The sequence below is a fragment of the Triturus cristatus genome, chromosome 2_2 (genome assembly GCF_964204655.1).
Source record: "Triturus cristatus chromosome 2_2, aTriCri1.1, whole genome shotgun sequence".
Lineage (NCBI taxonomy): Eukaryota > Metazoa > Chordata > Amphibia > Caudata > Salamandridae > Triturus > Triturus cristatus.
Window position 1 is genome coordinate 1,193,827,281 of NC_140582.1, and position 15,293 is coordinate 1,193,842,573.

Consider the following 15,293-nt stretch of genomic DNA (forward strand, 5'->3'; position numbering starts at 1 on the left):
CTTGGAATTGATGTCATAGATTCCTCTGGGGCCGCTATAGTGGTAGTGCTGGTGTGTAGAGCAAGTGGAGAAAATCTATTTGAGCATAGAATGGGAGTGGAAGTGGGAGATACCTGGGCTTGTTGCTGCACCAGCCCTGGTTCTGATGGAGGGGATAGAGGACTGGGCAAAATGGCGTCCACAAGGTGGTCGAGTGTAACCGATGAGGGAGCTAGCGTGGACTTGTCACTGCTATGCTGGTTAAGAAACATTGTGGGGATGGTTTTCCTGCGTGATTTATTACATGTTTTACCATCCCTCTGGTCCACGTTTCCTATATCTTTTTGCATGTCATCCCCAAGTGCCTCCTCACAGTCATTAACAATTCCCTCGATTCTTTCCAGGACACAGTTAAGACCAGCATGCAAATTCCTCTTAGCTTTTTTCCCTTTTTTTATGCCAGCGACACCGCCTCCCTCCATGACTTTCCTCTTCCCCATAATCAACCCGCACAAATATATTACAAGCTAGTATGATGCACAAGAAAAGATAAAATATGTGATAAAACCAAAATTGCTAAAAATTTGAATACATAAAACCAAGTCCTCGCGAGGTATAAAATAACTGGCGCTCAAGACAATATGCACGTGTGGCAACAAAGGGCTAGGACCTACTGCAGACCTAATGTACTGGTACAAGTAACCTACAAAACAACCAATAAGCCCCACCAAGATTCAGAGACAAAGCACTGCAGTGATAAGGGATCTCACCGGCCAGAGTACCTGTATCCGAGCATGTACGAGAGGGGGAATGTTAGGGAGGGGGCCCAGCCCAGCCTCTTCCGGCCCCTGACGACCACAGACGGCCCGCCCTCTGCCCGGGCTCAGCCCGGCGTCGCCCGCGCGCGTCACCCGACGCGGAGGCAGCAACGGTCTTTTGAGCGCCTCGTGGCGCGAACAGGGCGTCTGTGGGTCCGGTGCGCTTAGGCTGCTGGGGGATGTAGTTCCTGCCCTGTCCCCGCTCTGCGGTCGCTGGTATGGATGGCGGTGGCGGGGGACAGCGGTTCGGCAGCGCTGGTACTAGCTGGTGATGGCAGCGGCAGGTAACTCCTCTCAATGACCGGAAAAGCACAGGGCCCCTAACATCATCACACTTTTATCTGCTCCAATTTCTGGTAGACTTAACTCCTCTATTGAGTTGACATGGGAGCAAGACCTTCCTGTATTGCTATTTGTTCAGCAGTGGGATAAACTATGGCATACATTTTTTACTACCTCCAAAGCTGAAAAATATAACTCAATCTTTATTTTTTGTGTATGAGAGCTGTGCTTAGTTTATTCACAAATTTACCTCTTCTGCTTCACCTTTTTGTTGGTCCTGTCTTTCCTCCAATGATACACTATTACACCTATTATAATATTGTTATAATGTTTTTAGTTTCTGAAAAACTATTTGGTCCAAATGTTCAGCAATATTTAAATGTAACATTCCTATCTCAATTCAAAATGTTTGTCTTGGTACTATGTCAGATTGTTTCCAAAACCATTCCTTGAAACCTATATTATTTGACCTTTTTATTGCACTTGCCTTAAAGGTTATACTTACTTGTTGTAAAGATAATTCTAACTGATTTCTGTTGACATGGTGGAATCTGTGATCTGTGATCAAAATAGAATGTCTACTGTTTCTTCTTCATCATTATCTCAGAAAGTTGAGTCTGATTTACTATGGGTACCTTTCACTGCTTTCTTATCTTCACACTCATCTTTGTCCTAACTTCTACACCTTCCTCCTTTCCTCTCCTTTCTTTTCCTTATCTTTCTTTTCATTTCTTCTCCTTTCCCCCAATTTTCTTCTTCTTCAATCTTATATCTTCCTTTTCTATCTTTTTCTGTAAAACATATTGTTAGACATATATCCTATCTATTTTTCTGTATCTCCATATTCAATTGCATATTATAGTTTTTTCATCCTAATGTTATGGTTTTATTCCTTAATCTCTAAGAGTTTTATTCAACTATATTACTTTATTATTTTATTCTGATGTCTGTACTTTCTTATATTCATCTTAATTCCAATAAAAACGTAAAAAAAAAAAGGGCTGAACAAGCTCAGCATTTCTTTTTAGAGGAAGCAGCCAGTTAGTGGCGATGGGAGAAGTGGCAAATGCCTAAAGTTTTTTTCTTCATGATATAAAGTGCAGCACTATGTTATTATTGCAGTTCGGACTGTTTGGAAAGCTGACCTCTATTAGAAGACTGAAATCCATTCTCATGTTTTTCTTTTATTAAACAAAAATCATTCCCCATCTTTCTGTGTTAAGAATTGCGATTTCTCATCGAAACGTCTGTAATTCTGAGTACAGGCACTGCTGCTCTGACAACTCACACGGTGCTACTGTGTGTCACACATCTGCTCTCTTTGCACAGTTACCCGATGAGGAGCCGATATCACAAGGTATCAGTACAAACGAGCTGGAAACCAGTGATTTACAGCTGTGTGTTTTTGTTTTTGGAGGCTTTTAAAAGCTGACGTCCATTAGGGGGACGAAAAACACCCCACAACATTGGCACTAACCTCAGCATGCTTGTTTTTTTTAGGAGGAGGGGGATGGCGTGGGTGGGAGCAGAAGTGCCTCCTATGTAGATCTTGGCACAAGGGCACACCCCTTCTACTGCCACACCCCTCCTCACACGGTGAACGTTTCTTAAGGTTGGAACATTTAGCACTCTGAACTTCTTGTGTTACAGCATAAGGCCCTAGTCACCCTATATTCAATTTGAGTAAAAATGAGTACAACTTCAATAATAGTGTACTACATTAGTGATGGGTATCGGCTGTCCAGTTTTACACTCTGGCTTAAGGCCTATGGCCAATAGTGGTGAGCCTTTGAAATTGAGTACTAAAGAAGATTAACATCAGTGAAGTGAGATTGGATTATTATTTAACGGCATCAGACAGACTTCGGTTTAATTTTAAATCCTAGTAATGCTCCTCTCACATGTTAAAAAGGTGTCTTGCAAGTAGTGATCAAACCAGATGCCAGAGTTGACAAGCCAAGGTTTTTGCAAAAATTCCCCTATGTGTTTCAAGACCACTTGAGATATTTTGAAGGATGCAACCAGCAGATTATGGTAAGGAAGGATGCCAAGATTAGTAAAGTAAGAAGTATTCCGATGGCTGTGAAGGTAGCTATGAGCAGAGAGTTCGAGAGAATGTTGAAAGTAGGCATTGTAGCATCTGTGGAGACAATTTAGTGGTGAGGAAGGCTAATGGGGAGGTGAGATTTAACACAACTCATTAAGAATTCAGATCAGGTGTCTCCAACCAGTCAATAGTGAGCTACCAGTGGCTCCCAGACACTTTCAGAGTAGTACACAGCCATAGGTCATATTTTCCATTTAAAGTTAAGGGAAGGCTGTGCTTATTTTACATTACTATCATCAGGCTGCAGATAGCAGGGCCTGATAATGAGCAGTGCTCAGCCAGATTTTTGACCCAGGCTTGGGCTGGATCACAGAAGTGAACAATTGTGTGTAGATGTCCACCACACCTGTCCAGAACCAACCAAGGAACTGACACAGCATCAACCTCTTGAAAATCACTAGTCAGTTAATTGAAGGTGAAGTGGCAGCTTCAGCAGCATCAACAAATTTGACGATGGAGCAGCATCGGAGATATTTCATAAACAAGCATCAGAATAAAAACAGCAAGTTGTTTCTTTAGATCAAAGTTCCTATATTGCTGCAGGCCACTCTTCCAGGATGTTGCATCCTTTTATTATGCACAAGCACATTGTCTCAGATACTTCTACAGGATATGTCTCTAGGGTCCCACATATGTCTTTAGAATGAGGAATATGAGGTTTTTTAATTTATTGTAAGGGGAGGCATAGTAAGAAGGTAACTAGGCAGTACTCAGCCTGGGTATGTGTACCAGAGGAAGTGATGTCACCTGGAGGCTGTGGGGTATTGCATCTGTCTGCAAACAGAGATACTGCAAGGGAGGCTGTGGGAACTGTGTGTCATTTATCAATATGACGTCGACAAGCAGGCATCCACAATGGACTTCTTCCTCTTCAGAGACCAGCTTTTCATTGTAAACAGTAGTGATGTATAAACCTTATCACCTCATTTGACTTGTCAGAATAAAGCACACAAGGACAACAAAACTGAATCGTAGTCTGAAATTTGAATGGCATCACAAGACACCTTATTTATTTGTCAACATCCAACCATATCCAACTGTTGTGTCTGGTCATTAATTGTCTTTTAATAGCCCCCTATGAGAGACAACACATTTTCAATCTTCCCTTGCTAGCCGTCGTGTGCAGTTTCCAGCAAAAGCATGTGCTTTGTATACAATCATTTTGCAAGTGATCACTTAAATATATAGCTTGAGAATAAAAACACTAAGAAATAAAGCAATTAATTTAGTACCTAAAGCCAGCTGTCTACATCCGCCACTAGGTGACAGTTTGGCAGCAGTTTACAAAGCATCATTAGTATTATGGTTGCATGTATTAATCATATTCTTTATACCAGGATCAGAGCGGGCCATTCTAAAAGGCTCAGGGACAAGCAGTAAAACAGTGCAGAGAGTGTCCAGGTGAGCACTGCAGAGGAAAGGCCCCATTTCACACGCCCCTAAGTGTTCATGGGGCCTGTTATCAAGGACGAGGTTAAAATTATCGCCGCTTTAGTGGCAGGAAACTGCCGCTAAAAGCGGCGATAATGGGCCTGATAATATGCCGCAGAGAATTCCAATAGAAGCCCATGTTCTGGTGTAAAGGTATCTTTGCATTTCCGTATTTGACAATTTGATGAATCTTAAGAAAAAGAAAGAGAACATCTGCATAAGAGCAGTGAAAACAATTAAAGGCCCCCAATCCATTTGAAATTCCAAATATGTTTGTAGGAAGAAGTACCACCATGTGTTAGGGTATAGTATTTTTTGTTATGGGAGACAGACAAAGATACCCGACTTAAGTAATATGTTTTATCTTTCTGCCATCCTAAAACACTGAGGTCTTTGTGGTTTTACAGTGAGTGTACGATGTGTACGCCTGCTCGGCATGGAATCTTTGAATATTAGAAATAATAGTATTTGAGTTTTCAGCTGTTCATGTAGAAGGATTTCAATTTCCTTCTAGGCTGTAATAATCTGAAATGTATCATTTTTGTGTAGCTTTTGCTTTTCATGTTCGGAGTTGCTTCATGCTACTTAAATTACAAATAATTTCCCGCTTTTGAGAGGTTTGTCATGATCAAGGACGGTTCTCACAACAGTTTTGATAATTTATTGAGCACTAATTTTCACAGTGAATTAGTACCACCAATTAAACATAATGCATACTTATAGAAGTTGGCTTTCCTTGTCATTAGGGACCAGGAACCCCCCCGCCTACTCCCCTGCTCGGCAGTTTAGGTATTGGACTGGAGTCAAAAGCTGTGCATTGGGTTTTCTTTTCTGTCTACCTGGTTAACTGGTACGCATATTTAGTTGCTGCAAGCAGCATGTATGTAAGCTTTTCAATTAGCATGTTTGCCTCATAATATTGACAAGATGTTTCCAGTCGTACAAACAGGTGATCGGTAATCGATGGAGGCTGTATGTTCTTCACAGGTCCTCTTGGCGGATGCTCAAGTTGAAAAAGGAGGCCCCCTTCCAGACGCCGGAGATGGTGGTTTTATATCCAAACACCGTTATGACCTCAGCTGTGTAGGGGACGTCAATATTGGCCCTCTTGACAACTGCTTTTTGACGGACAGCTTTTCCAGCTGCGAGTTCGAAGGTTGCTGACATTTTGTAGTGTGTCTGAAAAGAACAAGAAAACCATGGGCTCAAACAGAACACACAGGTTGTTTTGGGTTTTTAAGTAGGATCAGCAGGTAGTACATTTATTGTCATTACTATTACTATAATCACTTCAGGAAACATTTTGTATTCACCAAATACAGCATCTTTGTATTGGAAGCGTCATTAATCTCCAGTCTGTGTTGATAAATCATCTCCGAGATGTACCCATTGGGCCGCCTGTTCTTTCAAAGTACCAGGAGGCGCTTTAGGGATCTCCTTCATTTGTGACTGGAGAATTTGGCTGTGAATATCATTTCTCAAACAATTGGTAAGTATGAATTTATCGCACAGCACTGTCTCTACTTCCATTCAGCTCCTGGACACCCCTTTACTGATTGTCAATCACCTCGAGCCCTGATTCAAGGATCTCTATCAGAACAAGTGTAGAAAAGGTTCAATTTTGCACCAATCACTAAAGCTTTAAGTCCCTGGGGTTGAGGTATCTCTGCTCTAATCATTCCTCAGAGGGCACTAATTGAACCCAAATGGTGAAGACCACACCCCGGACAGCGCTTGAGTGATCAGAGGAGCCTCACAGGATTTGATACTGGCTCCTATCCTTTTCAGTTTGTGCACAGGGCTTTTGTGCTTGATCTTAAAAGCTTGAAAAGTGTCAGCCCACCAGTATGATGATAGAGGTTAGTCTTGTCCCCACCTGAGGAAAATCCAAGAGCAGCACCCCTTACTCCTTAATACATAATTCACCCTTTTCTTAATTTTGTATGGTGCATAATATGTTTTAAAGAAAGAGTGTGGCCCTGATTACAAGAGGGTCGTTATATCCTGACCGTTCCTTAAACCTCCTGTTTGCATATAGGTTGGAATTATGGGTTGAGTCTTATATAACGCATCCAATGGTTATTGGATGTAATAAATACCTTAACCTCCGTTAAATGTCGACACCTACTTAACCTGTAGAAATAAAACAGGGGAAAACATACGGTATTTACTGTACCATGTGGATTCTGGTGTGTTAAACACCAAAATCAATGTTATACCCCAAAAACCCATAAGAGGTGCCATTTATCTCTAATGACCCCATGGTATTATTTTACAGGTGTGCTAAATACCACCTATTCTAGTAATCAGGCCCTGAGTGGTTTATCTTGAGATGGGAATCCAATGAATACAGACAAGAATGAGGCAAACAACAGAAAAATATTAAGATGGAATTATGAGCTTGACAGTGATCATGGGGGACAACGTTTTTGAAGCTGTCAGATGCTCCACCAGAAGAGGACCTTTTTGTGCTCAATGGATCACATAAAATTAGATGAGAGCGGGTGGCAGAGCAGCTCATGCCCCTTGAAACATGTTGAACTAAAAATGGGCTGTGCTGAAAGAGATGCTTTCAAAGAGAAAAGAAAGTTATTTAGTCCCAAGTGAGGCAGTAAGAGACAGCTGGAATCATTGTGAGGAGGGTGGCCGCTGATATCACAGACACCAAATCAATGATTGCCACTACTAAATGCCACTTGGAGGGCATCTGGTCATCTTATCTTATTTTTGCACTGCAGCCTTGGGTGGTGAATTCCATGGCTCTGAACTGGCAACAAGGGTACCAAGGATGCTGTAGGTTGAAAGTTGAACATCCCCCATCTAACTCAACATTCTCGCCTACCCTTTGCCTGTGAATGACCACTTTGAGTGCATTGTCCATGCCAATTAGTCCAAAACAACAGTAATATGATATACCCAGAAGATGACTCTCTTCGCGGCAGTCATCTTGGAATGGGATTTCACTTTCGCCGTATTGGCCATCTCGCCAAGAGGCATCAAAAGAATGTCCATTAAAAATGCCTGTGAATCCAGAAGCCTGCTAGCCCAGTAAATAACCAGGCAGGACATTTAAAATTGACACTGATATACATAACATGGGAATAATCTGAAGTGATACTGGCATGCAACACCTTGCTATGGGTGAAGCCCAGGCTAGGGGTGAACATGATTTTGACCAAACAGCCATAACTGCATGAATCAAGGCATCACTGAAAGGCAATAGGGGTCTGTGGTCAATTGCCCATATCCCAAAATGTTGATAGGAGTTTAGCTTCAGTCTCCGCTTCTTCCATAGGAAGCACCAAAGGTGAACCCTGGATGTTTTCCTGAGAGGTATCCTCACATAGTCTCGGTCATCATGTTGGGCATGTTTGAAGCATTAACCTCATCTGAATCCACCTCAAAATTGTTCTCCATCTTCCAAAAGCATTGCTGCCAAAACAGGGGGACTGTAGGGGAGATTGCATAATCCCATCATACGTTTTGGTACTTAAATCTTTAAAGAAGGGTGGGCTCTAGCTAAATCTATTTATGGAGCTGAAGCCAACACAATCACAGCTGTGCTAAGGAGGACCAACAAGGCTTGCCACAACCTCTGTGTAGTAGTGGATGGCATATAGGGGTGGAGGCACAGCCTGGCATTGGTGGCGAAGAAGGCTGACTCATCTTGGGTCACAACGTGTGAGTAAATGTAAATGTAAATGTAGAGGGCCCATTGTGCAAATCTAAATGAAGGCCTGACTGGGAGGAACTTAATTAGCTGCAACCTGTCCTTCTTGAAGGATACAATTTGCTGGGAAGTCAATAATGGTTTAGAAAACCTGGGGTGCATTGGTTCTAATGTTAGAACTGGATCCGGGTCAGAAACCAAGAACAGTGTAATGTGCCAAGACCGCTGATTGTATGATCTCAGCTTGAATTGGGAGCTCTAGATCATGGATGAGCTGTAGTCTCTCTTATGTTTCTTCCTTGACTTTTCTTTGGAATTGTCTTGCGAGCAAGACTGGCCTCACTTCTTGTTTTCTGCAACACAGAGCTTGGTCTCCCTGTTCCTGATGGTCTTTGGGTTAATCAAGAAACACTTATTAAACAACTAGCAGAAATGTTTGGTTCTGGGTCACCATAAACAAATGTCATGTAGGTAAGTCAGCCACATCTGCTTCCTAGGCATGTGGTACAGCTCAAAAGAATAAGGAAATTCACTGAAAACCCAAATTGATATAAGTCAGACTCCAGAACTGCACCTTCTTGCACAGAAAAAGGGAAACTGTCATCAGCACAAAGGGGTGGCAAATTTTGTTTGGCACCAGAAGTGGACTGCAACATATAGGCATGCATGGGCTATTGCAAAATATTCTTGATCTAGTCTAGCACCTCGGAAGATGTTCAAGATGAGGAATCTGCCGTTAGGTGTATTGGGGGTTTCAGAAAACAAATGGATATCGTTTAAGAATGATGTAGTTGACCAGTTAAACCATATTCCTGACTTTGGGCCAGAGTTATGGAATACATGCAACATACAGATTTAGCTGGCAAACTGACGTAGATGGGATAATGCTCTGATTTTTGGTGTTCTGGAGAAGGCTGAGATTGATAGCTTTAGTTACTGTTATGTCTTGGTTTTTGATCCTAACATCCTTGATGAACTTTCACTCAATACATAATAATTATACTTTCTGACAATGATATCAATAACATGATGCAGTCTCTAGTAACCTCTGTCCAAGAATTTATGGAATTGGAGTTCTCTTGAATTCAAGAGAATACATACGGTTTGGTCTCTTCTGGCTACCCAGAAGGACACACCATGCCTAGTGATATCTTGCATTTTGAAGATAGAGTAGGCCCATCAGATCATCCTGGATGCCAAGAAACACTGGGGCATATTTACAAAAGAAATGACGGAGCGCAGCATCAGCCATGTTGGCTTAACGCCATGCTCGGCCACTTCTGAAGCTCAGGGCTGCACCATATTTACAAGAATACAGTGCCGCCCTGCGTTTCTCCCTACACTAGAGCTAAATTTAGTAGCCTAGGGCCAGCGCAGGCACCCTTGCACTATATTGGCATTTTGTAACTTCTATGTGTGCTGCTTTGTGCAGCACACATAGAAGTTGCAGCTCGTCATTTTTTTCAAATGATTGTTTATGTGCACCTTCCTGCACATAAACAATCAATGGCATTTTGCTGTTTCTATGTGTGCTGCACAACGCAGCACCCATAGAAACAGCAAAAACGAGGAGAAATAAAGGATTTCTCCTCGTTTCGCCAGGGGAAGACTTCACTCAAAACAACATTAAGATGAAGACCAAAATTGCTTTCATATTATCCTCAGAAATCATAATGACTCTCGCTCCTGTGCAAACTCTAAAATTACCCTTCTTCATAGATTTGATGCAATATCTTACAAAGCCAGACCATCCTATTGAATTTCCTAAATGTGTGTTACCCCCCCACCCCCCCAAACCTGCAGCAAGTGATTGTGCCATTTTTCTAATTGGAAAATGACCACTTTCAGTTTTTCATCCATTCCTTTAAATGTTATCCCTTTTCCCAATGCCATTTATTTCATGAGAATGCAGAGCTCTTAATTCCTACACAAATGTTTTAAAGTGTTTCATGGTCTTTTCTCAGAAACAAAGCTACCTCAAGAGTTACAATACGGGTAACTTACAATCTTCTTGTATCTTTTCTTGCTTGCTCTCATCAAGACCAGACCTTTAATGCCGGTCATAATCTTGAGTTTCAAATTGGCAAGTTGCTGCTTTGGTCTTTAACACCACTAGATAATATTCTATGTTTTCACCTATTTAATGTTTCAGTGAAAAAAACTTATACTGTTCCATCAGTGTATTACTTTTCTTGCCAGCAACTTGGCGGCACTCTGCAGAAGTAACAAGGTGTCAAGAGTCCAATCTCATGTTCAGCTACTACTTTTAAACACCGAGAAAAGAATGTCATGTATTCCAGAAATAAAAAATATCCGCAATGGAAAAGATCCTACCGATGCAGCAGATTGCTGACTCGAGTCCTCATCAAACAGTGGTAGCATCAGCAAAGCGAGAATTCCAAGATGGCCGCCCGCCGCTTAAACAAAGAAATGCGGTCTAGTCTTCAAGCGAAAAACAATTCGAAGAGTGCGCGCGGATCCAGCGTTCGTTGCACTTCAACTGACTCACCAGAGGAGACGGCAGTGTCTCAACCCAGCAGCGTTCTGAAGCGAGATTCCAGTCAGAAGATAGTGTCCTTTTCTTGCTATTGAGCATTCGTTTGACCGCCAAGTAAGCAGCTCCAGAGACTAGTGTTCCGTCTTCGACTAAGGTATTTTCTGACTAGCGTCTTCCTGAGAGATACTTCTAAGGTCTTCACGAGAGTCGAGCAAATTATGAAGAAGGCGTTTTAGTCAAGACCTAGAGTGAGTAGAAATCTGTAACTTAATTTGTAATTCTCGGAGGATAAGAACTAAATATAAGGACAGTACACTTCAATTTCTCTGCGAATATTCCTAGACTGTACAGTTTAATTTCCTGAAAGTTTGCAGCCAAGAATTCAGGTCAATAAAACTTCGAGCTACCTTCTATATATATAAATATATATATATATATATAGCAACCAACTTTTGAGGATAAGAACTACTAATTACAAGAACTTAAAAGACTTTTCAAACTCAACTGCATGGCTATATTACCAAGTCATTTCTGGGAAACTCCCCGGAAAATATAATTAGTCATTTTTTCTTCATCTTCTTCGGAATACATAGGGAGAGGCTATTCCTCATAAAATTCACAGGTGAATGATTATTTGAGGAATTAAATTAGCAATGTATTTAGAGAAGATCTTGTGAGAGTATTGAAATCTAGTTGGTCCCTATTAATGATATGTACTATCTCTTATAGGTGCATACTGAGAATCCTCCCAGAAAGATTAGAAGAGGAGAACAGGACGCACTAGTGAGGAGTCTCTCTTTTATCCCAAACCCCTTTCCCCCCTTGTAATTCTTGAGACTGTAGTTAGTCAGTTTTGGGCGTTTTAGAGAGGGACTGGAGTATTATCATCTGCCAGTTGGAAATCGAATCTCAGGTACCTTTGATCTGACAGATTGAAGTGCCGTAAAAAAAAAAAACCTTTCAATTGGGAAGACTTGATTTCCTCCTGAGTAAAAATGGTCAAAGGTTTTGACTTAAAGACCCTAACGACAATACTAGAGGGAATGCAAAAACAATTGAATGATTCTGTAGAAGAAAATAAAGTGTTGAGGGAGGAGTTAAGGAGATCCCACGTAGAGTCTTTACAAATTAAACAAAGGGTAGAAGAATTAACATTATCTGCAGGCTATCAGTCCTCAAGAGGCCCTACCATTACAAGTGAATCTCAAGCATCTGGGTTATCCACACAAGTCATACATGCTGTCTCTCCAATTATTCCTTTGGCTCAACCAGAACGTTTTAGTGGAGACCCAAACAAGACACACATCTTTCTCACACAATGTTCTCTGCATTTCTTGTGTAGGCCAGTTATCTTTGCAGAAGACCAATCAAAGGTGGTATTCATATTGTCGTATCTAACGGGTGATGCAGCTGCTTGGTCTATGTCCATAGTTTCAAGTGATGATTCAATATTATATAATTACCAAGAGTTCAAAACGGAATTTCTGAGAATTTTCGATCGTCGAATAGCTTCTCAAGCTACGGATAACGAATTGCTGGATCTTCAGGCAGGGAAACAGAGATTTAGTGGCCTACATCTCTCAATTTAATAAGCTCATAGTTGAAACTAATTGGCCCAATGAAAAGAGAGCTGCAATTTTTTACCACGGATTAAAGGACGAGTTGAAGGATGCGGTGGCGCAAATTCCTAAGAGACCATCTGAAATTTCCGAACTAATTGACTTGGTACTTCAGATAGATCATCGGCAATATGAAAGAAGATCTGAGAAGAGGAGAGATTACCGATCTTTCCCACCCCGTTTTGATAGGATCAAGAATGAGAATCACAAGACTTCAGAAAGCCCTTCCAATGAAGAACCTATGCAAATTGGAACTATCCGTGGTCCACTTTCAAAAGAAGAGAAAGACAAAAGAAGAATAAACCAATTGTGCTTCTATTGTGGAGCTTCGGGACATTTTGTCAAAGAATGTCCCAAGAGACCTAAGAGTGGTCCAGTGGTAAAAGGCAGGCTCCATCAGTAGAAGGGGTTGCTCTGATGGAAGCTAAAGATAATGTCAACTCCGACGACTGAGCAGGTGGCTAACACCTTACAATCAGCTGCTCCTCATGTGATTATATCACTCACAGTCAAATTTCAAGATAAAGAAATTCCAGAGGTCTCAGTGATGATCGATTCGGGAGCGACAGGCAATTTCTGCGATATCAATTATGCCAAGAGTCTGGGGATTCAATTTGTCAAGAAGAAGATCTTGGAGACAGTTAGGGCGGTGGATGGTACTAATCTGTCTTCGGGCCCGATAACTCATGAAACCGAGCCTTTGTTCTTGCGAGGATTGAATGGCCACAGGGAATGGATCATCTTTAGTTTAATAGACGCTCCTCAATTTCAACTTATTCTAGGATTGCCTTGGCTCACAGAGCATAATCCACAAATTAACTGGAGTATGAGAACCATCCAAATGAATTCAGATTATTGTCAAGCAAATTGCTTCCATGAGAAAACGGAGAATTCAGAAGCTACGCAAACAAGCTGTTTGGCAGCCAATCCAAAAATCATCTGTACAACCAAAACTGAAGAAATTCCAATGGAATATCAAGATTTGGCCATGGTCTTTGATAACAGAGAAGCAGAGAAATTGCCCCCACACAGGCCATACGATTGTAAAATTGAATTAGAGGCTGGAGCAGTTTTACCTTGCAGCCGAGTGTATGCACTAACAGAAGCTGAGAATCTACATTTGAGAGAGTACTTGGATCAGTATTTAGCCAATGGATTTGTGCGACCATCAAAGTCCCCGTTCTCATCTCCTCTATTTTTCATCCCTAAGAAGAATGGCGAACTTCGCTCATGCATCGATTATAGAGCACTAAATCAAGTAACAGTCAAGAATCGATACCCATTACCACTAATCTCTGAAATGATGGATCAAGTAAAAGACGCCAACATTTTTACGAAATTGGATTTAAGAGGAGCTTACCATTTAGTTCGAGTAGCTCAAGGGGACGAGTGGAAAACAGCATTCAGGACCCGGTATGGATTGTTTGAATACCAGGTGATGCCTTATGGACTCTGCAACGCCCCGGCAGCGTTCCAACATTTTGTGAACGACCTGCTTCGGGAATTCTTGGACATATTTTTTCAGTAGTCTATATTGATGACATTCTAATTTTTTCAAAAGATGAGAGTGAACATGTAACTCATGTAAGAACAATTCTTAAGAAACTGCTTGAAAACCATTTGTACGTAAAACTTGAGAAATGTGTTTTTCATGTCCCACAAGTGGAATTCCTGGGATTTGTTTTGTCATCAAGAGGAGTTAGTATGGATCCCACAAAGGTTAGAGCGGTGCAAGAGTGGCCATCCCCCAGAAATGTGAAAGAAATTCAGAGCTTTTTGGGATTCGCGAACTTCTATCGAAGATTTATTTCAAATTTTTCAGCCAAGGTCAGTCCCATCACTCGCCTCTTAAAGAAAGGAGTAAAATTTGAATGGACCGCAGATGCAGAATCAGCTTTTAAATTTTTAAAGCAATCTTTCATCACTGCTCCGATTTTGTTACATGCTAATGCAGAAGAACCTTATTTTGTGGAGGCCGATGCATCGGATTCAGCGATTGGAGGAATCCTCTCTCAGAGGCACAAAGACACTGGCCAATTACACCCCGTAGCCTTTTATTCTAGAAAGCTCACAACTGCTGAGATCAACTACTCGATTGCAGACAAAGAACTATTGGCAGTTAAAGACGCATTCCTAGAATGGAGGCATTATTTGATGGGAGCTCGTCACAAAATTACGGTGTACACAGATCATAGAAATCTGCAATTTTTGAAGTCAGCTAGAACCTTAACCGCACGACAGTTGAGATGGTCACTATATTTTGCGGATTATGATTTTTTAATTACTTATCGTCCTGGTGCAGCAAATGATAAGGCGGATGCCCTTTCAAGAATGGATACTGAGTTTACTGATACAACTCCAAAGGCAGTTCCTATAAATCCAAAAGAAAAATTTGTCCTCGCAATCCATCACGCTGAACTGATAAGTCAGATTAAAAAGAAGTTTCTGCTGAAGAAATGCTGACATGGTCAAAAGAGTCTCCGGAAAGAGAAGTAAAGGATAGATTACCTTACCATGAAGGAGCCCTATTCATTCCAACCCTCGAAGTACAAGAAAAGGTTCTACATGCCTGTCATGACGACCCATTAGCTGGTCATAAGGGAGTTCATAAAACACAAGAATTGGTGAAAAGACAATTTTGGTGGCCGCAGATGAATGCCCAGATACGACAATATGTAGACACCTGCGAAAAATGTCTGAGAGGGAAACCCAGCCGACAAGCCCCGCAGGGTTATTTAATTCCCATTCCCACTGCCCCACACCCATGGCACACAGTCAGCATGGATTTAATAGTAGACCTCTCTCCTAGTCAGGGCTTGGACACCGTCCTAGTTTTTGTAGACACATTTTCCAAAATGGCACATTTTATACCTCTGAAGGGCATTCCCAA

At 41.5% G+C, this 15,293-nt stretch overlaps 1 protein-coding gene across 1 annotated transcript in view; it reads right to left on the reverse strand.

Moving 5' to 3' along the window:
- Window positions 1-4,163: 4,163 nt before the first annotated feature.
- The window catches only part of LOC146863369 (uncharacterized), a 179,959-nt gene continuing 168,829 nt past the window's right edge, over window positions 4,164-15,293 (reverse strand). The window contains exon 5 of the mRNA XM_085642800.1: window positions 4,164-5,796. Coding sequence (XP_085498926.1) covers window positions 5,599-5,796 — 198 coding nt within the window. The 3' untranslated portion in view covers window positions 4,164-5,598. The remainder of the gene's footprint in view (window positions 5,797-15,293) is intronic.